General features: G+C 31.1%; 2 protein-coding genes and 1 long non-coding RNA gene across 4 annotated transcripts; all 3 read right to left on the reverse strand.

The window, feature by feature from the left end:
- Window positions 1-3,939: 3,939 nt before the first annotated feature.
- On the reverse strand, window positions 3,940-6,092 carry LOC112778706 (phenylacetaldehyde synthase). Its single transcript, XM_072228507.1, has 7 exons — window positions 6,009-6,092; window positions 5,802-5,904; window positions 5,640-5,707; window positions 5,278-5,418; window positions 5,125-5,179; window positions 4,677-4,871; window positions 3,940-4,487 (listed from the first exon to the last, which is right to left on the reverse strand). Exons 1-7 carry the CDS (start codon window positions 6,090-6,092, stop codon window positions 4,441-4,443), a joined length of 693 nt encoding a protein of 230 aa, XP_072084608.1. The 3' UTR covers window positions 3,940-4,440.
- Window positions 5,292-13,417, reverse strand: LOC112777443 (uncharacterized). 2 transcript variants are annotated; one of them, XM_029295934.2, is made up of 11 exons: window positions 12,966-13,417; window positions 12,657-12,842; window positions 11,996-12,199; window positions 11,287-11,481; window positions 7,681-10,024; window positions 7,313-7,573; window positions 6,434-7,238; window positions 6,144-6,327; window positions 5,802-5,912; window positions 5,545-5,707; window positions 5,292-5,418 (listed from the first exon to the last, which is right to left on the reverse strand). In XM_029295934.2, exons 5-7 carry the CDS (start codon window positions 9,930-9,932, stop codon window positions 6,449-6,451), a joined length of 3,303 nt encoding a protein of 1,100 aa, XP_029151767.1. In that variant the 5' UTR covers window positions 9,933-10,024; window positions 11,287-11,481; window positions 11,996-12,199; window positions 12,657-12,842; window positions 12,966-13,417; the 3' UTR covers window positions 5,292-5,418; window positions 5,545-5,707; window positions 5,802-5,912; window positions 6,144-6,327; window positions 6,434-6,448. The 2 variants fall into 2 exon arrangements, with proteins under 2 accessions (XP_029151767.1, XP_029151771.1); XM_029295938.2 differs by having other exon boundaries at window positions 11,287-11,630.
- A 7,316-nt stretch (window positions 13,418-20,733) lies between these two features.
- On the reverse strand, window positions 20,734-22,677 carry LOC112776867 (uncharacterized). The gene is made up of 2 exons (XR_011877323.1): window positions 22,257-22,677; window positions 20,734-21,206 (listed from the first exon to the last, which is right to left on the reverse strand). It is a non-coding gene; the product is annotated as an uncharacterized lncRNA (long non-coding RNA).
- Window positions 22,678-23,835: the final 1,158 nt, after the last annotated feature.

Genomic DNA, 23,835 nt, shown 5'->3' on the forward strand with positions numbered 1-23,835 from the left:
ATACTTATTATCAACTATAAAGTTTAATTATGTTTTTTTATATTAAAAAAATTTACAAATTAATTTAATTTCGAATTATATATTGTGTATTATTGTTATTTATAAAGTTATTAATTTATTTTAATATTAATATTTTTCAATAGTAAATTATTTTTGAATTTATAAATTTTAATAATATTATTATAAAAAATTAATTGTTACATTAATTTTAATTATTTTAATTAATTAATTAAATAAAATTACAATAGACATTAAATTTAGTTCCTCCTAATGAAAATGAGAGAGTTGTTTGAGTTTTTATTTATTATTTATGACACAAAAATTATGTAGTTACTTTCTATAATAAGTAGACTATAAATAGAGTCGGGGGATGAGTTTTCTATTAGAGATAATCTAAAGCTTCACTCACTGTTTGTCTAACAAAAAACAAGGACCTAACATTGGATATTGGGAGTGAAAAGAAGTTCCTTCACATTATTCAAAGCTTGTGGAATCCTATATTCAAGTTTCTTCAAAAAATAACCAATAAAACAGAAATATGTGTCAATAATAAAATAAAAATGTTTTCAAAGTTAATAAAATTAATATATATAAAATAAGAGTCATAGAGATAATACTCAATTTGGTCCCTGAACTTACACGCGAGTCTCAATTTAGTCCCTAAGATTTCAATTGCCTCTATTTAGTCCCCAAAATTTATAAACGTGCCTCATATTAGTCCCTGAGACCATTTTTAGTATAAAAATGTTAATAGAGCGCTGTTGTAGACTATCACATGTCACGTTAAAACTTGTAAAATGATGCAGTTTTGCTTTTGACATTTAAATAGCTCAAAAACGGTATCGTATTACTTATTTTGTTAGGTAAAATTTTAATAAACACCATTTAGGATGTTGTTTTTAGGTTATTTGAGTGCCAAAACTAAAACGACATCATTTTACAAAGTTTAGTGTGGCATCCGACTGTCACGACAGTGTTCCGTTAACGTTTGTATGTTGAAAATTGTTTCAAGGACTAACATGAGTTATGTTCACAAAGTTTGGGGACTAAATAGAGACAATTAAAACTTTAGGGACTAAATTGAGACTCGAGTGTAAGTTCAGGGACCTAATTGAGTATTATCTCAAGAGTCATATAATCGTTATTTTTAATATAATTTAGTATCATGACCGTTATATATACATATGACAATTTTATAATTCTTGTTGTTAACTATATAGTTTAATTATGATTTTTTTTATATTAAGTAATTTTACAAAGTAGTTTAATATCAAATTATATAGTGTATTATTGTTTTTTTAATATTAATTTTTTTAATAGTGCATTATTTTTGGATTTATAAATTTTAATAATATTATTGTAGAAAAATTAGTAACTACATTAATTTTAATTATTTTAATTAATTAATTAAGTAGGATCACAATAAACACTAAATTTAATTCCTCCTAATGGAGAAGAGAGAAATGTTTTGAATTTCTATTTACTCTTTATAACGCAAAAACTAATATCGAATTATTTTTTGGACAAATGTGCCATAAATAAGTACTAGAATGTGTTACCTAGTGCAAATCATCTAAAATTGAAGCCCCACTCACTATTTATCTGACAAAAAGCAATGATCTAACATTGGCGAAGAGTGAAAAAAAATCTTTCACATTATTCGAAGTTTGTGGAGCCCTATTTAGAGGGACTCAAGCTTCAAAAATAGCCAATAAAACTTAAACGTGTGTCAATAATAAATAAAAAATATTTTTAAAATTAATAAAATATATATATATATATATATATATATATATATATATATAACCGTTAATTTTAATATAATTTAATATTATAACTATGATATATACATATGACAATTTCATGATGTTTGTTATCAATTATAGTATTTAACTATGTTTTTTTTATACAAATTTTGTTTAATCTCGAATTATATATTATGTATTAATATTATTTATGAAATTATTTTTTTAATATTAATATTTTTTTAATAGTGAATTATTTTTGAATTTAAAAATTTTAATAATATTACTGTAAAAGATAGTAACTATATTAATTTTAATTAAATTAATTAATTAATAAAGAATTTTCATAATAAGCTTAGTTTCTCCTAATGGAGAAAAGAGTGATACTTTGATTTTCTATTTACTGTTTACGATGCAAAAACTGATTTGGAATTACTTTTTATGACAAGTGTGAATAGGAATTGGAATGAGTTTACTAATAGAAATGATCTAAAATTAAAGCCCCACTCACTATTTGTCTGACAAAAAGCAAGAACCTAACATTAGAAGAGAGTGAAAGAAGTTCTTTCACATTATTCGAAGCATGTGGAATCCTATTCAGACAGATTCAAGCTTATTCGAAAATAGCTAATAAAATTTAAAAATATGTCAATAATAAAATTTAAAAAAAATTACCTGAAGCGGGCTACGCCCTAAAAGATCTAAGTGAGGTAAGTGAAAGAGACTAAGATTGATTAAGATTATAAAAGAAAATAGAAAAAGAATAATGACACATAAGAATAAAGGACAGAAAAATAGATATCGAATAATGTAAATGAGAGAAAGGAATAAAAGAAAAAGAGGAGTTATAGCGATTAAGAACAGATAATTGAAAGGAATGGTTAAGGAAAAAGGAACAGAGAAACAACAGAGAAAGGAATTGAAAAGGATTTTTAGAAAAGGAAAACTGATAAATAAATGTTGATTGTGCTTTGGTGTCGATTGTATTGTGAGGACGTCCATAAACTGAGAACTGTTTTTTAGGGTACGCATATCTGTAGAAAAGGGATTAAAAGTCAACTGATGTGGCTTCGGTCATACAACTTGTATACAACTGATGCAACTGGAAATTCATATCTGTGACTTGTGCCTAGGTAATTTCGGATTGCGGGTAGTCAACCGACGCATGAGCTCATGGCTTGCATTAGATAAACATGTATCATACTTGGTTGCCACATATATTCCCTAATGTGCATTCTGTACGTGTATGTGCTTTTCTTATTGTATTTTATATTCTTTGTTTATTTACTATTTTTCTATATTTTCTGTTCATTATCTATTTCCTATATTTTATGTTCAAGTACGGTTATTTGGTAATAATAAATAATTAATGAATTTAACTAACAACCCTAACTTTACTAAGAACCCACATGTTCTTATCCTTTTTCCTTCCTCCGTCAGATGGAGCTCCAGTGGCCCAATAATAACGTATAATCATGCGGAGGAGTGATATATGATATTTTGCATTTTGATGGCATTAGCTTGGCTTAAGTCTCTGAAAACCTAGAGTATTATTCTCTCGTTTTTGTAGTTTAGGGGATGGGGAATATTATATTATTTAATTATGTAAATAGTTAATAGCTAACTACTCCTAGATGTAAATTTGTGAAAGTTCTGGTACTACCACTACTACATAAGTGACTTTTACTAACATTTAAAAAATGTTACTAAATCATATTAAAATGTTACATATATATATTAGTAACATTTTAATAAATGTTAAATATACCCTATGTTACTAAAGAGTTTTACTAACATTCTTCTAAAGATTTAATAACATTTAGTAAAAATGTTACAAAAGATATTCTATAGTAATATTATGAAAAGTGTTACAATAGACCATTCATGGTAACACTTAGAGAAATGTTATAATAGATATATTTTGTAACACTTAGAAAAATGTTACCATAGATATTTTCTGTAACACTTAACAAAATATTACAATAGATATTTTTTGTAACACTTAAAAAATGTTACAATAAATATTTTATGTAACACTTAAAAAATGTCACAATAAGTCTTTCTAATAATACTTTAAAAAATGTCGCAATAGATATTTTATAGCAATACTCTAATAAATGTTACAAAAGATTCTCTTTGCTAACAACAAAAAATATTACAATAGATCTTTAGTAACATTTAAATGCACAAAATATTGAATTAAAATATTTTTCTTCAATTACATATTCTACACCAACTTTACAAATTAAATCCAAGATATTTAAACATTAAAATTGGACCAATAAGTCAATTTTTCTATTTTTTCAATATGCTTACATGATTAAATACAAAATATACTACACATAACACACTCTAAGGCCTAGCTACCTAAGAAATTTCAGAATGAGTTACCAACAAAAACAAACTAATGCCAGCACCAAGCATCTCCCTTACAGGTGCAAATCCAAGCATGTGCATTGCAGCAGCAAGACAATGAGACAATTTAATTCCTGATCTTAGCAATACTCATCTCCACAACAACATGGCCTCTTAAGACTTTATTTACACTTGAGGCTGAGAACAACTCTCAAAGCTCGTGCATCACACTGGAAATAGAAAAGGAGAAAAGGAAATACTAAGAAAAAATTTCAGAATGAGTTACCAACAAAAACAAACAAATAAGCAGGTAATGAGGTAAATGACTTGATCAGCATTTTCATCTGAAGCTAATACAATGATTGCGCGTGCCTTTGAAACTGAAACCTGCAAATAAATAGGTATAAAAATTTGAGTGGGTTGAGAACAGTTGTCAAGAAGAAATTTATGTGAAAGCACTCAAAACATTATCCACAGAAATATAGTGAAAAGTTATCCTTTCCTAAGAAAATAGAACAAAGATATATACCGCATCAATAACTTCTTTAATTTGTGACAAAGATACCACATCAATACCTTGGTGGTTCAGCTTTTCAGTCAGAGTAGTAGCACCTGGAACAGGGGCAGCGCCAAGTGCTTCCAAAACTATACTTGTGTTGATGTGAATGAGTTCTTCAGTTGATACACCTCTGGAGCAACCGGAATGATTGGATTCAATGAGTTCCGAAACAACATTGATGAAGCCAGAAAGAAAAGCACAATCAACAAGTTCTTCAGCCATGATATGATGATTAGAATAATAGCAAATGAATCAGTGAATGATTGGATTCAAAGACAAGCTCTTTTGAATGTAGATATGAAAAGTGAAAACCATCTCCACATCATTCTACTATTTCTACATAATTACTTAGACTTGCTTTTAAATTATTAATAAATTTTATATTGAGTGTGATCATTCCATACAAGAAGGCTTCCATGTTATTTAGCAAGTTTTATTACCCATTCAATCAAATACATTCATTACCAATTTTTCTCATTTCAGGTAGAGGATCAATAGCAGTTAATGAAGTTGTACCAACCTGCATTTATAGATGAAGAGTGTATATCACATATGTTAAGAAATCAAATTTACTAAAAATAACTTCCTAAAACTGATATCATAAGCCTTAGTTCTTACAATAGCACATAAGAAAAATGGTATAAGACCACTAGCAATGTCTCTTGAAACTGCTTCAGAAAATACTTCAGGAGAAAGTGCATAATTTGTTGAAACATCAGTTTTTAGTGACCTGCAAAGCTCAGGATTAAGTCCACCTATCTGCCAATGCAAAGTAAAAACCGGTTAACAATAATCATAAAACGGTATCCTTCAAGATTCAATGCTAGGACTTATAAAGGATCCTTATGAGAAGCCTTCTCAAATTTTATATTTCATTGAAGGTACCTGGCAGGCTTTTAGTAGAGAAGAGTGTGTTTGATCAGATGCATATGTCACAAGCTTAGGAAGAGCGTCTTTTCCAACCGTCCTTAAGATCTTGCCCGAGCAGCCAACAAGACAACTATTACTGCTTCACTCGTTGTTCCTTGAATAACTCCACCACCTTGCCCTGCAATACAATTTCTAAAATGAATTCTCATTTAGGGGAATGGCATGTACTTGAAAGTGTCCTAATCCCCTAAATTTACAGACCACGACCTCACCAGTAGAATGGAAATCATGAGGCAGCTTAAGTGCCTTTGCAAGCCAATCGAGAACAAAATAATTGGGGCTTTGCCAGTGTGTTACCCTTGGCAAAATCTTTCCCTGTACATCTGTGTTAACATAAAAGTCCCGCAATATAGTAGGAAAAAAAAGAGAACAAAAAATCAGTAATATTGAAATGCACACCATAGAAAATTAAAGTGAACCTTAGAGGTGAGTGGATAAAGGAAAAGGACGGCAAGAACAGGGCTTGGAACCAGGCTAAAGCAATTTACAGTTATATCATGCATGATACTAGTTCAGAAACAGAATTGTCCAAGAGTTATAGGAAGGAGTCTTACGGTGGGAGGTCCAGGCCGGCTGCCGCCTAGAGTACGAGATGAGAATGCACTGCTATATATCAGTTTCCATCTTCCTTGCAATTTATCGAGGTCAGCCAAGAGATCAACTAGTCCTTCGGCAGCTTCGAGTTCCTTAGCCGCAGCATCCGCCTTTCTCAAATCATCCTCATTTGCAGCAAGACCTCTATTCAGCCCAGAAGGAGAGAAGCGTAAAAGGAAGCAAAATCAAGATTCTTACAATTTAATAAAATAATTATTAGTAAAGGGGATTGAGAGGAGTATGAAATTACCTAGAAGGAAGAAAATCATAGGGTTGACATATCTCTATGACTAAAATCAAGATTATCTTGAGACTCTTCTCCCATTGGTTGATTATCTAAGATGCATGTATCAATTGTTGTCCCAGGTATATCATCCCTAATCCAATTAACATCATCTTCAACACTTGTAGATTGATAAAGCATAGAACTTGTTATTTGAGGACCATCCTTGAACTTTTCCATGTCATCATTATCTAAGTCACCGTATATATCAAACAAATCCCTTGGAATGGTGTTGGTAACAACATGCCAAGTATCACTTGGATCTTCTGTGTAATAAACTTGTCTTACTTGAGTTGCAAACACGAATGGATCATTTTCATAAATTGGCTTTCTAAAGTTTACCAGTGTTAACCCAAAGTTGTCTTTTTTACTTTGAAACCAATCGCACTTAAATAGCACATATTTAGAATGCCCATGATAATCTAACTCAGGTATATCTTTTAGAACTCCATAATAAGTGACATTTTCTACTTCTGGATCCTCATCTTTCTCATTTCTAAACTTGACAGTGGATGAAATAACAATAACTCCAGTATTTTGTGTTTTTCTCTCACAATCTTCAGTCACAAACTTATAACCATTTATCACATAAGCAGAAAATCTTCTTGCAGCAACATTTGGCCCTCTAGACAACCACTTCAACTCCTTATTAACAGATGAATTCCTAGCAAAATCTTCAAACAATTCCGTAAAAGTAAGACAATGGTCTTTTGTCTTGTCCCATTTATCTCCAAGGCTATGAGCATCACTAAAAACAATCTCCTCATGTTGTCTACATAAAGGTGAAAAGTATCAAATATAAGTATGATAATATTAAAAAATAAAGAGGCATATATGATTACTTACTTGATATATGGAGCGGTGATATTACAATTGAACAATACATATCGATGAGATTGCTCCCACATAAGAGGATCCAGACTTATCATCACCCCATTCCCTATTGGGCCGTCAAGATTCTTTGTTGGGTTATTGAATTTTGTTCGGACATTGTCATTCAAGTATCTTGAACAAAATGTCAAACATTCATCTGCTAAATACCCTTCTGCAATAGATCCCTCAGGACGACTTTTATTACGGACATAATTCTTCAATTTGAGTAGGAACCTATAGATATTAGTAATAAAGTTTTAGAGAAGATAAATATATTGAACACATATCATTAATATCACCAAATAAATATAGGAATTGTTATAGGTTTCAAAATAAATCACCTCTCAATTGGGTACATCCAACGGTATTGGACAGGTCCACCAAGTCTTGCTTCATATGCTAGATGCATAGACAAATGGATCATTAGCACAAAAAATGATGGTGGAAATATTCTTTCTAATTCACAAAGAATTTGTGCAATTTCGACATCTAATTGTTCAAACACATCAACTCTGATAACTTTAGAGCATAAAGTCTTGAAGTATGAACTGAACTTGAGTAGAACTCTCACAACTTCTTTTGGTAAGGCTCTTCGAATTGCTATTTTAAGCAAGTCTTGCATCAATATATGGTAGTCGTGACTCTTAAGACCAAGAAGTTTGTGATGTTCCAGTTGAACACACCTAGAAATATTGGAGCCATACCCTTCAGGAAGCTTCACATTTTTCAAAACACAACAAAAGTCACTTTTTTCCTTTGAAGACATTGTGAAACGTGCTGGTGGCAAAAATGTCTTATTTAGTCCTATATTTTTTGGATGAAGTTCATGCCGTATCTCCATATCTACCAAGTCAAGCCTTGCTTTGAGATGATCTTTTGATTTTCCTTCTAAATTCAATAATGTTCCAACAATATTTTCACAAATATTCTTTTCAATGTGCATTACATCTAAGTTGTGACGAAGCAAATTAGTACTCCAATATGGTAACTCGAAAAAGATGCTTTTCTTAGTCCAGGGATCATCATCATTTCTTCTCCTCTTTATAGTCTTCCCAAACGAATTCTCCCTATTGCCTAATTTTTCTAATACATCAGGCCCTGATAGTGGTACAGGTGCTGTTCTTAGCTCTTTCGTACCGTCAAAACTCTTCTTGTCCTTTCGCCACCGATGCTTTGATGCTAAAAATCTTCGATGTCCCATGTAACACGTTTTTTTACTATGTTTCAAGAATCTAGAGCATGTGTCATAATTACAAACAGGACATGCCAATTTTCCACTTGTACGCCAACCAGATAACATAGAGTAACCAGGCAAATCGCTTATAGTCCAAAGTAAGGCAGCATGTACACGAAATAACTTTCCACTAGAAGCATCATATGTCTCAAAGCCATTCTCCCACAACTCTTTTAACTCATCGATTAAAGGTTGTAAATATATATCAATATTTCTATTAGGAGAAGAAGGACCAGGAATAAGCAAAGACAACATCATAGAATGTTGTTTCATGCAATCCCATGGAGACAAGTTATATATCGTCAGGACCACCGGCCAAATACTGTATCTACTACTCATTGTTTTATATGGGTTAAAACCATCACTTGCTAAACCCATCCTCACATTTCGAGGCTCCAATGCAAAATTTGAATGTAACGAATCGAAAGTTTTCCAAGCTGGTGAGTCTGCCGGATGCCTTAGTTTTCCATCATTTTTACGACCTTTATTGTGCCACGTCATCAGATCAGCGGTTTTTGAAGATATGAATAGTTTCTTGATCCTCAGTTTCAAAGGAAAATACCTCAAAATCTTTGCTGGAATTGGTTGAGAAGTTAACTTGCAAGAAACTTTTCTTTTAGCACTTTGGACCTTTTTCATTTTATACCTAGAAGCACCACACTTTGGACAAGTAGTGTATTCCTTAAACTTCTTCCAGTATAAGATACAGTCATTTGGACAAGCGTCAATTTTTTCATAACTGAAATCTAAGCCCTTGATGATGTACTTGCATTCTTCATATATTGATGGTAGACACGAGCCTTCGGGAAGTAATTCATTGAGTAGTTGTAGTAACATATTAAATGATACGTTGCTCCAACCATGAAGGTTCTTTATGTGGAGCAAACGAACAATAGTTGATAACTTTGTAAAATCTTTACATCCCAGATATAATTCTTGATGAGCATCATGGATCAACTTGTAAAACTTCTTAGTTTCTTCATCAGGCTCTTCTTCATTTTCATCCTCATCCAATGCGTCATCAAATTGACTCGTTTCAAATTGCCTCGACATCATGAAAGTCTCTTCCAACAATTTATCCAAGTTATCTTGTATTTCAGATCCATCCTTCTCAGCAGATTTTGAAGATCCACATTCTCCATGAAATATCCACTTATTGTATCCCTTATCAAACCCATCACAAACTAAATGCTCGTAAACATCCTCTCGATTTCTCCAAGAACAATTATTGCAATTCTTACAAGGGCATAGAATCTGAGTTCCTTCAGCTGCATTATGAAATGCAAAATCAAGAAACTCATCTAATCCATCTAAGTACTTCTTAGAAGTTCGCGGTTTGAGCATCCAACTCTTATCCATGGCTAACTTATCTCAGCAGAAGCTATTCCAGTTTCTTCTCGAAGCTCCCTAATAACAGCCAATTTGGGCTCTTCACCGTCTTCAATTCCCCCCTGAACAAATTGGGATCTAAATTTTTTAATATTTAAAAGAATATATAAAAATTTTATTTGAATTTATTTTTAAATTTGTAACAAATATAAAAAATATATATATTTAAATTTTTAATACTTAAAAGAGTATATCAAAATTATTTATTTTTATAAATATGCTACAAATTATTTATTTTTTCTAATTGGGTAACCAATAAATAAATGTGAACCAAGTAAAGATCAAGTTGTGGTTTGGGTATCATGAAATTACGTGACCACTTGGGTTAACCAAATCTAGAATCAATTAATTGAGGGAAGGAAGACAAAGCAGAAATTTGGAGTCAACACAAGAAGCTAATAATAGTAATTGGAAGAATGTGTGTGTGGAAATTAAATTAAATTAAAAATTAAAGAAAGACAATTTTGGAAAATGTAATGAGAGAAAAAGGTAAAAAGAGTTTGGCACTCCCACGTGGTTAGAAAATTCATAATTTGGAGATGCAATGCACAAAGCCGAAAGAGAATAAATGATTGAATTTAAATTGAATGCAACATTCTATGGCCATGGAATTGCGTTTCAACAACTTGCAAATCATTTTCCCAATTCCCTCTTATAGTATCATTTATCAAATGAATCAATATTATGCTAAGAAAAGGAGGAAAATGGCAAAACAATTGAGCACGTAAAGTGAACTTGTGAATTCACCTGAAACAGTAGACATGGAATTAACAACTGACCATCAAGTCATCATCAACATACACGTGATATCTATTTTTCTTTCAAAAGGAAAAGAAAAAAAAGTTAATGTCTACAGCTAATCACTTAACCCGCAAGATGCCAATTACTTTCACAACATTTACCACCACAAATTTCTTTCTTTAATCTCTCAAACTCTTCTTCTAAAACCTTTCCTTTTCACCTTCAATTCCAACAAGGAACGAACAACACTTAAATAAGCAACGCAGATATACAATTAATTTGTTCCTTTATATACACTTAAATAAGCAACACAGATATACAATTAAATAAGCTAACAAACATAATGTCTCAAATTAAGCAAAGTAACAAAAGGGTGGAACTGATGCTTCGAAATTAAACTTAAATAAGAATGTGAAAGCAAGGGAAGCAAATCATAGATGAAGAAATTGATTTGCAAGCTTATCTTTGGCTCTGCAAAATACTTGATGTGGTAAAAATTGATTGTTTTAAGGCAGAAATTAAGAATAAAATAAGATCAAATATGAGCAAATAGCATGACCAGAAAGGAAGAAAATAAGATTACCTGGGAATCCAGAGGATCGGCCTCGCGAGAAATGATATGTTGTAAGCTAACAATCACATTAGAAGCTGCCAATATGGGGTCTATAGAATGCTGAGGAATGGCTGCATGACTTCCCTTGCCACTTATTATTGCTTCAAAGAAGCCGCTTCCGGCAACGAAAGAACCAGATCTAGATGCCACTACGCCTATAGGTAACTTTGGTGCCACATGCAATCGAAATATGGCAGAAACATTTTCTAAGGCTCCAGCATCTAAAATTTTCTTAGCTCTTTACACCCAAATTATTTAATTGTATATAAAGGAACGAACAACACTCAAATTGTGTTTCACCCTTTACACCTTTCCTGTTCAAATAATTCACAACACTTTGTTACATTTATACTTTAAATCATTGTAATTGAAAGACAACGCAGATATACAATAATTCGTTATTCCAACTTTGATATATATGTTCCCTTCAACTTTTTCTATTGACACACCTTGTTTAAATATTTCCCCCATGTTTCAGATTTGAGGATCTTTGACGAGCGGGACAAAGATATACAATGCATATAAAACTGGCTATGATTGTTCCAAAATGATTTATCAGACACTGAGACACTACTGAGTGTGTGTGTGGCAGTACACACAAGTACTTAGTTATTTTTATTTCTCTGCAAACCAATACATTGAAAGAAAGATGTACTTATCAGAAGCATTAAACTTTTACCTATTTAAACAGAAATTCAAGGCGACAGACGGAGGCGAGCAGAGAAGCACACATAGAGATGAGCAGATGAGCCGGCTAGAGGCGAGTACAGACCGTCAAGAGTGAGAGGCGAGCACCGGCAAGAGAGAGGTGAGCATAGACTGGCCAGAGTCAGAGGTTGGGAGCTTTGTGACTGACCGAGAGTGTGAGAGCATTAACTATTAACTAATAGTATAAAAAATATAGAAATGTCACTCTCTTAATATTGACAGTAGCAAATTTCACTTTTAATGTATACATGCATTCCACTCTTGAACAAGAAACAAGAACAAATTAAATGAAAATAAAGAATATAACAATGAACGAAAGAAATAAAGAAATTGAGTTAAAGAATTTCATGAGGATCTAAAAGTTGAGTTAAAGAATTTCATGACCAAATCAGTAACCATGATAATTTGCGCATCTGTAAGGTAGAACGCTGAACCATAAACATTTGAAGGCCCTGAAATCACGTGGATTCACCTAATGGGAGAGCCCTTTTGACATCATTGACCTTTCTTATATTATCCACACTCTAATCAAACATATAATTATACTTTTTCTTTTTTCTAATGGAACTCACAAATTATTATTCTTTTATATTCTCTACACCTATCATACAGAGACATAGTCAGCTTGTTACCTTGAAAGTAGAAAAGCGAAACGAAAACCGCTGAGCCATGGCTTCTCTCTGGCTCCAATTTCTTCCACAAAATCCCGTTCCGTTATTCTCCAATTCTGATTAGCAAATCTGATTGTAAAGTTTTCTTGCTAGTCCCACCACTGAATTGAAGGAGTAATTAAACTCATTTATACCTAAATTCAAAACCTAAATTCAAATAAACAACTTAATTAGTGAGAAATTACATATGTATGATTCAAATCTGGATCAAGATCAGTAAGAGAAGAAAGAATACGAAAAGAGGTTCTTCTCCTCCTCCATTAGACTCACCTCAAAACAGAGAATAACAAACCCAACCCTAGAATTTGTTGAAACGAGAGAGAGATTCAAGGAGTGGAAGAGCACGATCGAGAGCGCCAGTGAGATTGAGAGCGAGAGTGCGAAGCAGAGAAGGAGCACAATCGAGAGCGCCAGTGAGATTGAGAGCGAGAGTGCGAAGCAGAGATTGAGAGCGAGAGTGTGAAGGAGAACACGATTTGGGGTGCGATTTAGAGCTGAGAGTATGAAGGAGAACGAGATTTGGAGTAGGTTCCTGATCTTTCTTCCGTCCAACAGTTAGGGTAGTCTCCGATTTTGATTTCCAGAATCGTAATAGGTAACATTTTTTAAGTTTTTTTAAAAAATTATATATATTTACTAACATTTCATTATAAATGTTACATTATATATAATTGTATAATAATCACTAACACTTTAACAAATGTTAAGCAATAAATGTTACCAAATGTTCAAAATGTAGTAGTGTACTTTATCTGTTATTATTTGTGAATTTATCTATGAATATTTTTGCTTATCAAACCAAATGCATTTTCAAAGAATCACATCCCGAAATAACTACGTTTAACAATGAAACATGCTCTGTTGGGAATAAGGAGTATGACCACAATCCAATCAATCATGTGTTATTATTATTATATTAAAATGTTAATATAATAAGGTCCTTGATTAAATTTAGAGATTTATCATTGTGATAGTGATCATAATATTGAGAGATAAATCTTTTATAATTTAATTTAAATTGTTCTTGGTCATAGGATTATTAAAAAGGACATTAATAATTCGGAAAGATCAATATATATATAATGGTCTTCATTGGATGAAGATTAATAGATCTCATTTATTAAATTATATATATAGATGATGCATATAGAGATATGACCATTGAACTGACTCACTCTGAGAATTCCTAATGGTTATAATTACCGCATATTTGTCAATATGATATTCTCAAGATGAACATAGTAATAGAGTCTCCTTTGACCTGCGACTATCATAGTAATTAACAATGTATTTATTATACTTTGATTCCGGACACCTAATACCCTAGGGTGCCAGTTGAATGGATATTGGGTACGATTTAAATACTTGTAGAATTAATGATTAGTCAATAAGGAATCCGTCAACTCTCGGTAAAGAGTTTGAGCTCTATGATTATAATGACTGAGATGAATAAAACCTTGACCAAGAGGATTGAATGAATGAAGAAATGAGTTTCTTAGGTCATTCATAGTTCATTATAATAATGGTAACAAGTTAGAGTTTAACAATTAAACCATACTCTAAGGGTTAACCAAGAGCTGGAAAGATGGAAGGAACTATACTTTGTTCTTCTAAGGTTCTTAGTAAAAATATATTACTTCATACTATTGGGTCGTTGAGGAGTGTTGCTAGATGCCAACCTTGATTAGTAAATTTAGTATGACTAATTTACTACCCGCTTAGTATTGAACCTATGGGGTCACACACTAACGAGTGTTCTAATCTTTGCTATAGAATTATTTAATTATTATTTTGATTTGATCAAATAAATAATTATATTGATTCAAATGGAATATTATTATATTCTTTGCTAGCACCAAGAATATAATAATAATATGATAATTGAGAATATTAAATGAGATTTGAGAATAATTAGTTATTCTATTTCTGAATTTGAATTATAAATTTTGATGAGATCCAAATCGATTATGTTTTAAATTATTATGATATGATTCATAAAATTTAAAGGATTCAGATTTGGAATTTAAAGATATGATTTAAATTTGAATTGAGAATCAAACTTAAAATCAGTAACAAATCTCATACTATATATATGTATGCCAAGAGTAGAGGAATGCGACACAGATGAGAATAACAAGAGTTTTATTCCTTTGCCTCTACACACATAAATGTATGTGAGCCGAATTCTCGGAGAAGAATTTTATGGCATGCAAAGAGTTGCAAGAAGTTTCTCAATTTAGATCAGATGTCCATTGGTCAAGGAGTTGACAGCAAAGGTTGGTCTCGGTGTGGATACACATAGCGCCTTCGTACCATCGAAGGAGAAAGTGATTTTTACTAAAGCGTCTAAAGGTATTTAGGTCTGATCTATATATTATATATTAGTGATGGAATAGTCAGTACTTGTGAAGTATCTAAAATATTATATTATTGGAATAAAGTTTAAGCACAAAATAGATCTTTAAGGATTACCTTCTTTTCTTCCGCTGCGTGTTATGAACACATGGTAATCCTTCAGTGGTATCAGAGCTTTGGCTTTTTTTTTTGTTTAAATTTTTATTCCTATTTTCTTAAAGTTTGTGAATTAATAGGATTAATTCAAATTATTCTTTAAGCATGTGATGTATTTATTTTCATTGAGATGGTTTTTTAATAAATTAATAGTTAATATATTTTAATGATTTAATTGTGATTAAATTATCATTCTTTTAATATAAAAGTTATATTTATAATCAAATATTTTGTTTGATTTTATTTATATATTAAATTTTATTGTGATTTTGGTCACAATAAAAGGAATAAGATACAAAATATCTTTTATTTGTTTCTTATATATATAAATGTATATATAAAGGTCAAATTTGATTTGATAATTTTGTAAGGCTAAACGTTAGTACAAGAAAAATCAAATTTTGATTTGATTGATGTGTTTTGAACACTATAATTTTAGAAATTAACTTTTTCTAATTTTCTTGATTATAAAGAGCGGCCTGACAACCAAGAGTTTTATTTTCAAGATAATAATCAGTATATACATTTAATGTATTAGAAATTTAATTTTATATTTTTACCTAGACAACTTGGAAGTATAAAATTTAATCCATGAATATTGATAGAAATTCTCTAACAATTGAGATAAATCCTAAGAGTTAGGAGTTTGCAAAAAAATAAATTTATCTCTTGTTTACAAGGAACGACCTGATAACCAGGAGACTTGTACTCAAAGATGGAATTTATTTATGCATATGATGATGTATAAAAAGAATTAATTTTATACTTGAACCTAGACAACTTAGGGGTATAAAATATAATTCAGTTAAATAATTGTCTGACAACCAGATAATTATTTGGGATTATAATTGTATAGGATGCAATTTAATCATGTTTATTTGGAATAGGTATGAGTAACAACTTGACAACCAAGGTACTCATTCATGATTCTAAATAATTTTAACAGAAATATAGATTTCTTAATTTACTTTCATATTTTAAATTTTTAAATTTTTAAATATGTCCATTTTTTGTGTGGCATTCTTGAAAGTAATGTATTGGCTAACATCTGAGAATTGTTATCATGTATGAAAGGGTTATCATGGAGATGATAATTTTATTAAAATAATATCCTCCAATAAAATTGGTTTTGGAATGATCAGAACTTTTGAAGTATTTGTAATATTATTTTACATGGGTTGTTTTGACAACCATAAGTTCTAATTTCAAAGGCATCTCCCTACTATTTACTACTGACCATCTTGAGAAGATGTGGTGCCCCAAAGTAAGAAAGTATGACTATAAAAAATTTTGTTTAAACTAGTGGGAGTATTGGACGATGTATTTTGAATTAAACAACTTTAGAAGTTGGAATGCCATTAGGCAAATGGCTTTAGCGAGATTTATTCTTGCAAGTATTTTTAGACATTTATTTTGTTACAAACAAAATTTTCCTTAATATGATTAAGGTTTGTGATCTTTTTAGAAAAATTCAACATGAGTATTGAAGATGCGAATCAAAATTGCTCTTAAGGGTTGGTTTGACCAATAATAAAAATATTGAGTATTTTTATTATAAGAGTTTAAAGTAAAATCTCTAATATCTAATTGATATTCTATTAAATAGAAAATGAGATTCTCTCCGTGAATAAATACTAGTACTCTATGTACTCCATCATGTTTAAGAAACATGAAATTTGATTTAGTTGAATATCACTATTTGTTAAATATTTAGACTACATTTTAGAAATGTGGCTAAATTAACAAATTTCTCACTAAATCAATTTTTTACCCATATGAGATATGGAAAAGGCATAAGCTGAAACTCAAGAATATTAGAGTTTGTAAATAAGATATGTGTTAAGAGATTGCACAAAAATAGAATTGATATTAGGTCCAATAAATCAGATTTATTGGTTACTCTAGAGAAATAATGAGATTATTTTTATCACTCTTCTTATGACAAAATGTCTATGATAAGAGGTTAAATTCCTTTTTAGAAAAGGGAGTCCATCTTAAAGAAAGAGTGGGAGTACAATTACTTTTATTAGAATTTGTATACCACTCAATAGAGGATATACTTTCTCCTGAAAGTATAAAAAGTTTGATCGTCAAATTAACTTTTCGACAAAGTAGCCTATTTGTATAATGATACAATTCTATAAAGATAGATCTAATGGTTACTTAGATTTTTTTTATAATCATGTTCAATAAGGATTGTCTTTAAAATAAAATTATGCACTATTGTAGTGGGAGATTTCATGTTTTAAGAAAATGTGATATTTATTATGCACTAGGCATATTTTGCAAAAGGTCAAGTACATATGCTAGAGAGTAGAGAGTTAAGGTGTTTAAGGTCAAAAGAGTTTTGATAAACACAAATGTGCATTGAAAATTATACACATAATTGATTGGCTCTAGTGCAAGTGGGAGATTATTGTGATAATAGTATGCCCAAGATCCAATCTATCATGATTGGCTCTCGTGCAAGTGGGAGATTGTTGGGAATAAGGAGTATGACCACAATCCAATCAATCATGTGTTATTATTATTATATTAAAATGTTAATATAATAAGGTCCTTGATTAAATTTAGAGATTTATCATTGTGATAGTGATCATAATATTGAGAGATAAATCTTTTATAATTTAATTTAAATTGTTCTTGGTCATAGGATTATTAAAAAGGACATTAATAATTCGGAAAGATCAATATATATATAATGGTCTTCATTGGATGAAGATTAATAGATCTCATTTATTAAATTATATATATAGATGGTGCATATAGAGATATGACCATTGAACTGACTCACTCTGAGAATTCCTAATGGTTATAATTACCGCATATTTGTCAATAGGATATTCTCAAGATGAACATAGTAATAGAGTCTCCTTTGACCTGCGACTATCATAGTAATTAACAATGTATTTATTATACTTTGATTCCGGACACCTAATACCCTAGGGTGCTAGTTGAATGGATATTGGGTACGATTTAAATACTTGTAGAATTAATGATTCGTCAATAAGGAATCCGTCAACTCTCGGTAAAGAGTTTGAGCTCTATGATTATAATGACTGAGATGAATAAAACCTTGGCCAAGAGGATTGAATGAATGAAGAAATGAGTTTCTTAGGTCATTCATAGTTCATTATAATAATGGTAACAAGTTAGAGTTTAACAATTAAACCATACTCTAAGGGTTAACCAAGAGCTGGAAAGATGGAAGGAACTATACTTTGTTCTTCTAAGGTTCTTAGTAAAAATATATTACTTCATACTATTGGGTCGTTGAGGAGTGTTGCTAGACGCCAACCTCGATTAGTAAATTTAGTATGACTAATTTACTACCCGCTTAGTATTGAACCTATGGGTCACACACTAACGAGTGTTCTAATCTTTGCTATAGAATTATTTAATTATTATTTTGATTTGATCAAATAAATAATTATATTGATTCAAATGGAATATTATTATATTCTTTGCTAGCACCAAGAATATAATAATAATATGATAATTGAGAATATTAAATGAGATTTGAGAATAATTAGTTATTCTATTTCTGAATTTGAATTATAAATTTGGAATTTAAAGATATGATTTAAATTTGAATTGAGAATCAAACTTAAAATCAGTAACAAATCTCATACTATATATATGTATGCCAAGAGTAGAGGAATGCGACACAGATGAGAATAACAAGAGTTTTATTCCTTTGCCTCTACACACATAAATGTATGTGAGCCGAATTCTTGGAGAAGAATTTTATGGCATGCAAAGAGTTGCAAGAGGTTTCTCAATTTAGATCAGATGTCCATTGGTCAAGGAGTTGACAGCAAAGGTTGGTCTCGGTGTGGATACGCATAGCGCCTTCGTACCATCGAAGGAGAAAATGATTTTTACTAAAGCGTCTAAAGGTATTTAGGTCTGATCTATATATTATATATTAGTGATGGAATAGTCAGTACTTGTGATTGTATCTAAAATATTATATTATTGGAATAAAGTTTAAGCACAAAATAGATCTTTAAGGATTACCTTCTTTTCTTCCGCTGCGTGTTATGAACACATGGTAATCATATCATAATAATTTAAAACATAATCGATTTGGATCTCATCCAAATTTATAATTCAAATTCAGAAGTAGAATAACTAATTATTCTCAAATCTCATTTAATATTCTCAATTATCATATTATTATTATATTCTTGGTGCTAGCAAAGAATATAATAATATTCCATTTGAATCAATATAATTATTTATTTGATCAAATCAAAATAATAATTAAATAATTCTATAGCAAAGATTAGAACACTCGTTAGTGTGTGACCCTATAGGTTCAATACTAAGTGGGTAGTAAATTAGTCATACTAAATTTACTAATCGAGGTTGGCGTCTAGCAACACTCCTCAACGACCCAATAGTATGAAGTAATATATTTTTACTAAGAACCTTAGAAGAACAAAGTATAGTTCCTTCCATCTTTCCAGCTCTTGGTTAACCCTTAGAGTATGGTTTAATTGTTAAACTCTAACTTGTTACCATTATTATAATGAACTATGAATGACCTAAGAAACTCATTTCTTCATTCATTCAATCCTCTTGGCCAAGGTTTTATTCATCTCAGTCATTATAATCATAGAGCTCAAACTCTTTACCGAGAGTTGACGGATTCCTTATTGACTAATCATTAATTCTACAAGTATTTAAATCGTACCCAATATCCATTCAACTAGCACCCTAGGGTATTAGGTGTCCGGAATCAAAGTATAATAAATATATTGTTAATTACTATGATAGTCGCAGGTCAAAGGAGACTCTATTACTATGTTCATCTTGAGAATATCCTATTGACAAATATGCGGTAATTATAACCATTAGGAATTCTCAGAGTGAGTCAGTTCAATGGTCATATCTCTATATGCATCATCTATATATATAATTTAATAAATGAGATCTATTAATCTTCATCCAATGAAGACCATTATATATATATTGATCTTTCCGAATTATTAATGTCCTTTTTAATAATCCTATGATCAAGAACAATTTAAATTAAATTATAAAAGATTTATCTCTCAATATTATGATCACTATCACAATGATAAATCTCTAAATTTAATCAAAGACCTTATTATATTAATATTTTAATATAATAATAATAACACATGATTGATTGGATTGTGGTCATACTCCTTATTCCCAACAATCTCCCACTTGCACGAGAGCCAATCATGATAGATTGGATCTTGGGCATACTATTATCACAATATGCTCATATAATAAATATTAGCTAATAAGTAGGGAAGTAAGTTAGTAATGCATAGCTTCTAGTCTGATCATGACATACTAGAAATTGGGTCGTTACATGCCTTGTATATCTCGCAGGGTTAAATGTCCTATGCACCTTGCAGAGTTGAGTGCCCTGTATATCTCCTCTTGGGGGTATCAACCACGCCAATGGAACAAACCCATGTCCTTGTCAATCATTAATCACATTTCTCATTATAATTATCATATCAATTCTCATAATCAATAACAACCATTCATCATCAATCATAATCTCTTATATATCACTGGACTTAATCAAAGTTCTCATTTCTCATCATATCTACTCCCAACATAGCGAGCCTTTATCTCATTTCAATCATATTCACAATCAAACATAATCAAAATAATAATCAAAATCACAATTATAAAATATTATAACTTTAATCAAACCTCATCATAATTATAATTCATTATGTTCACACTTATCACAAGGATAATTATCCTCAAACCACCGTTCTCACCATAGTTAGAAATTTAACCGAGGAGAATCCTCAACCTTCTGTTCCATTTTCCGATACGATAAGAGAGAGAATCTTCAACCTCAAACTTGTCCACCGCATTAAGAGAAGGAATCTTTCATCCTCAACTTGTCTATTCGCAGCAACAGAGAGAATCCTCAATCTCAACTTGTCTATTCGCTCCGGAATATAGTGTCCGCCACACTCTTGGGATATAGTGCCTGTCACACTTTTCAATCATAATCATTATTAATCATAAACATGCAAGTGGGATGAAACCTCCGTCCTTGCCAATTTCAACAATCATATCACGAATTAAATCACATACTGACACCGTTTTTATTTTAAAATCGTACTTGGTCCATTTAAATTCACTAATAATTTACTTGGTGCGTATCAAACCAAAAATCTCATTCCTTACTCATTTATTCCTAAATACACTATTCGAGTTCACATACCCTTCAAAACTCAACTTAATATTATATTCCATTATACTTACCCTAAATTCTTTTCATCAAAAGACTCAATATAACCTTATTTTCCTAAATCAAAATCTTGATTCAAAACATAACCATTTTTGTTCTTAAACAATTACTTTAAAATCGCTAGAACGCTTTAAAAACATAATCCTTTCTATGGTTATTCAAAATCAAATAAATCTCATTTTTGTTTAACCAAGTTCCAAGAACAATTTTAACTTCATTCTTGAGTCTAAGACTTTTTCGAAAGGCTCGGAAATTATCCTGTTTCATCAATCAAATTCATTTACTTTTAAATTCACTAAAATTTTCTCAAAAGTAACTTCAACTTTTTTCTCAAGTTCAACTTTTTTTTAAAGACTCAAAAATAATTTATTCTTAAATATTCATTTTTATTACTTTATTTTTCGTTTAAAGCAACTCTAAACATAATTATTTTTATAATTAACTAAACCAAAATAAGTAAATTTTTATTATTTAATTTCATTCAAATACTTATAAAAATTTTGACAATATCTCATTTAAAATTCCAACTTTGACACCTTTAAGGTTCCAACCAAACTAACATCTCTAAATCCTTTTCTTAATATACCAAATCATAATCACCAATTCAAAATCATTTTTCAACAATCAGGAAATCATTCGCAGTTCATAGCCACAGGCAAGTCAACTTAAAAAATTAACTAAGTCGAAAATGAATAAACTAAATCAAATGATCCAAGCAAGCAAAGGAGGGAATGGACTTTTCTGAATCTGAACAAAAAATTAAGACAAAGAAAAAGCAAGAAAATAGTCATTACCTTCGGTCTGAGTTATAAGCAGAGTATGGGGGAGAGGGAGCAATAATGCTAGTGACGAGTAGGCGACAGATGACAGACGATGAACGAGCAAGCAGTCGGCCAACTGCTGAACTAGACCAGGCGAAACGATGCACAAAAGTTGGTAAATGAGTAGAGGGGTTGGAGGCTATGGCAAAGGGGATGGTGGAGGGACGACCGGATGATGGTGAGACAACGATAGTGAGAAGAATGGTGATAGCAGTGGAAGCTAACATTGGTCACCTCTTTTCTTTCTTTGAGAGAGGGAAGATCATTCTTTTGATTTCTGAAGGTGGGGAGAGGAAGGATCGTGTGTGAGGCTTCTTTTTTGTCTTAAATTTTTTTTAACCCTAAAATGACATCATTTAGCGCAGAATTGAAAAAACTAGTTAGGTCTTGATCCAGTTCGACTGGCCGGTTTAGTGATTCTTTAGCAAGTTTTTTTACTTGCGATTTCCCTAATTTGTTTCAATTTTAGATCATTGCCCTACACATTCTGCCTATGACAATCAAAGTTTTCATATGGTCAGTAGTATAAAATTGTGCGGCGTTAATTGTATTAAGTCAATTTAGGTTTAGTGTGTGTTACCTAGATTAGATGCTATGATATTTTTCATTTACGGTATTTGGTAGCTAGTAGATTTTAGATAATAATAACTTGTTAGTTAAGCTATTGAAGTGCACACTTGTTATATAGTTCAGGTTCTAACTAATTTGGTTAAACTTACCACTCTCACTAATCATTCTCTCTCTCACCACTACAACCTTATTTCTCACCTGCTAATTGGCTGTTACAATAGAAAGAAATTGGATGCAAAGGCCACTAAATGTTGTTTTATGGGCTACAAGAAAGGAGTCAAAGGCTATTTGTTATATGACTTAAAGAATAGGCAATTCTTTCTTTTAAGAAATGTGATTTTCTATGAATTTGATTTTTTCTTTTTTGTGCCTAAAGTTGATTCTTCAAACATGACATCTGCATTAGATAATATCATTGCACACACTCTCTGAACAGATCCATTCACATATAGCATTCCCTCATTTCAGCATCCCTCTATACACTTAGGCCCCTTGCACCCTTTTTTTTTACTCATGTTCCTCAACACTCTAGTCCACATAATACTAGCAATAGGAATTCTGATATGATTGCATCATCTGCACCAAACATTTCAACACGTCAAGAGAATCCACCATCAAACATCATTATTACTGATCATTGTGCACCTGTTAGGAGATCTAGAAGAATTAGAAAAGCTCCATTTTACTTAAAAAGTTTTCGTTGTGCATCTAACACCACAACTCAATAGCTCATGCCAATTTCTAATTGTAAATATCCCATTTTCAATTCAGTTCTTATGCATCTTTGTCCACTAATCAATTAAATTTTTCGCTTGCTCTGTCTACTAATACTGAACCCAACACCTATGAGGAAGCTATTGCTCAAGACTACTGGAAAGAGGCAATCAATTCTGAACTATTAGCACTTGAGAAAACTAAAACTTGGACTCTCACCCCTTTACCACTTGGCAAGAAGGCTATTGGTTGTTGCTATATTTTCAAA

Source organism: Arachis hypogaea, chromosome 19, assembly GCF_003086295.3.
Source record: "Arachis hypogaea cultivar Tifrunner chromosome 19, arahy.Tifrunner.gnm2.J5K5, whole genome shotgun sequence".
Taxonomy (NCBI): Eukaryota; Viridiplantae; Streptophyta; class Magnoliopsida; order Fabales; family Fabaceae; genus Arachis; species Arachis hypogaea.

Bases quoted from the DNA above. Each gene is read 5' to 3' on its own strand.
- LOC112778706 (XM_072228507.1), bottom strand. From the start codon at position 6,092: ATGCATGATATAACTGTAAATTGCTTTAGCCTGGTTCCAAGCCCTGTT. The intron at 5,180-5,277 runs GTAAGAACTAAG...CTATAAATGCAG, and splicing joins CATTTTTCTTATGTGCTATT to GTTGGTACAACTTCATTAAC. The intron at 4,488-4,676 runs GTATTGATGTGG...ATTTATTTGCAG, and splicing joins TGAAAAGCTGAACCACCAAG to GTTTCAGTTTCAAAGGCACG.
- LOC112777443 (XM_029295934.2), bottom strand. From the start codon at position 9,932: ATGGATAAGAGTTGGATGCTCAAACCGCGAACTTCTAAGAAGTACTTA. The intron at 7,574-7,680 runs GTGATTTATTTT...TAATATCTATAG, and splicing joins TGGATGTACCCAATTGAGAG to GTTCCTACTCAAATTGAAGA. The intron at 7,239-7,312 runs GTAAGTAATCAT...ACCTTTATGTAG, and splicing joins ATCACCGCTCCATATATCAA to ACAACATGAGGAGATTGTTT.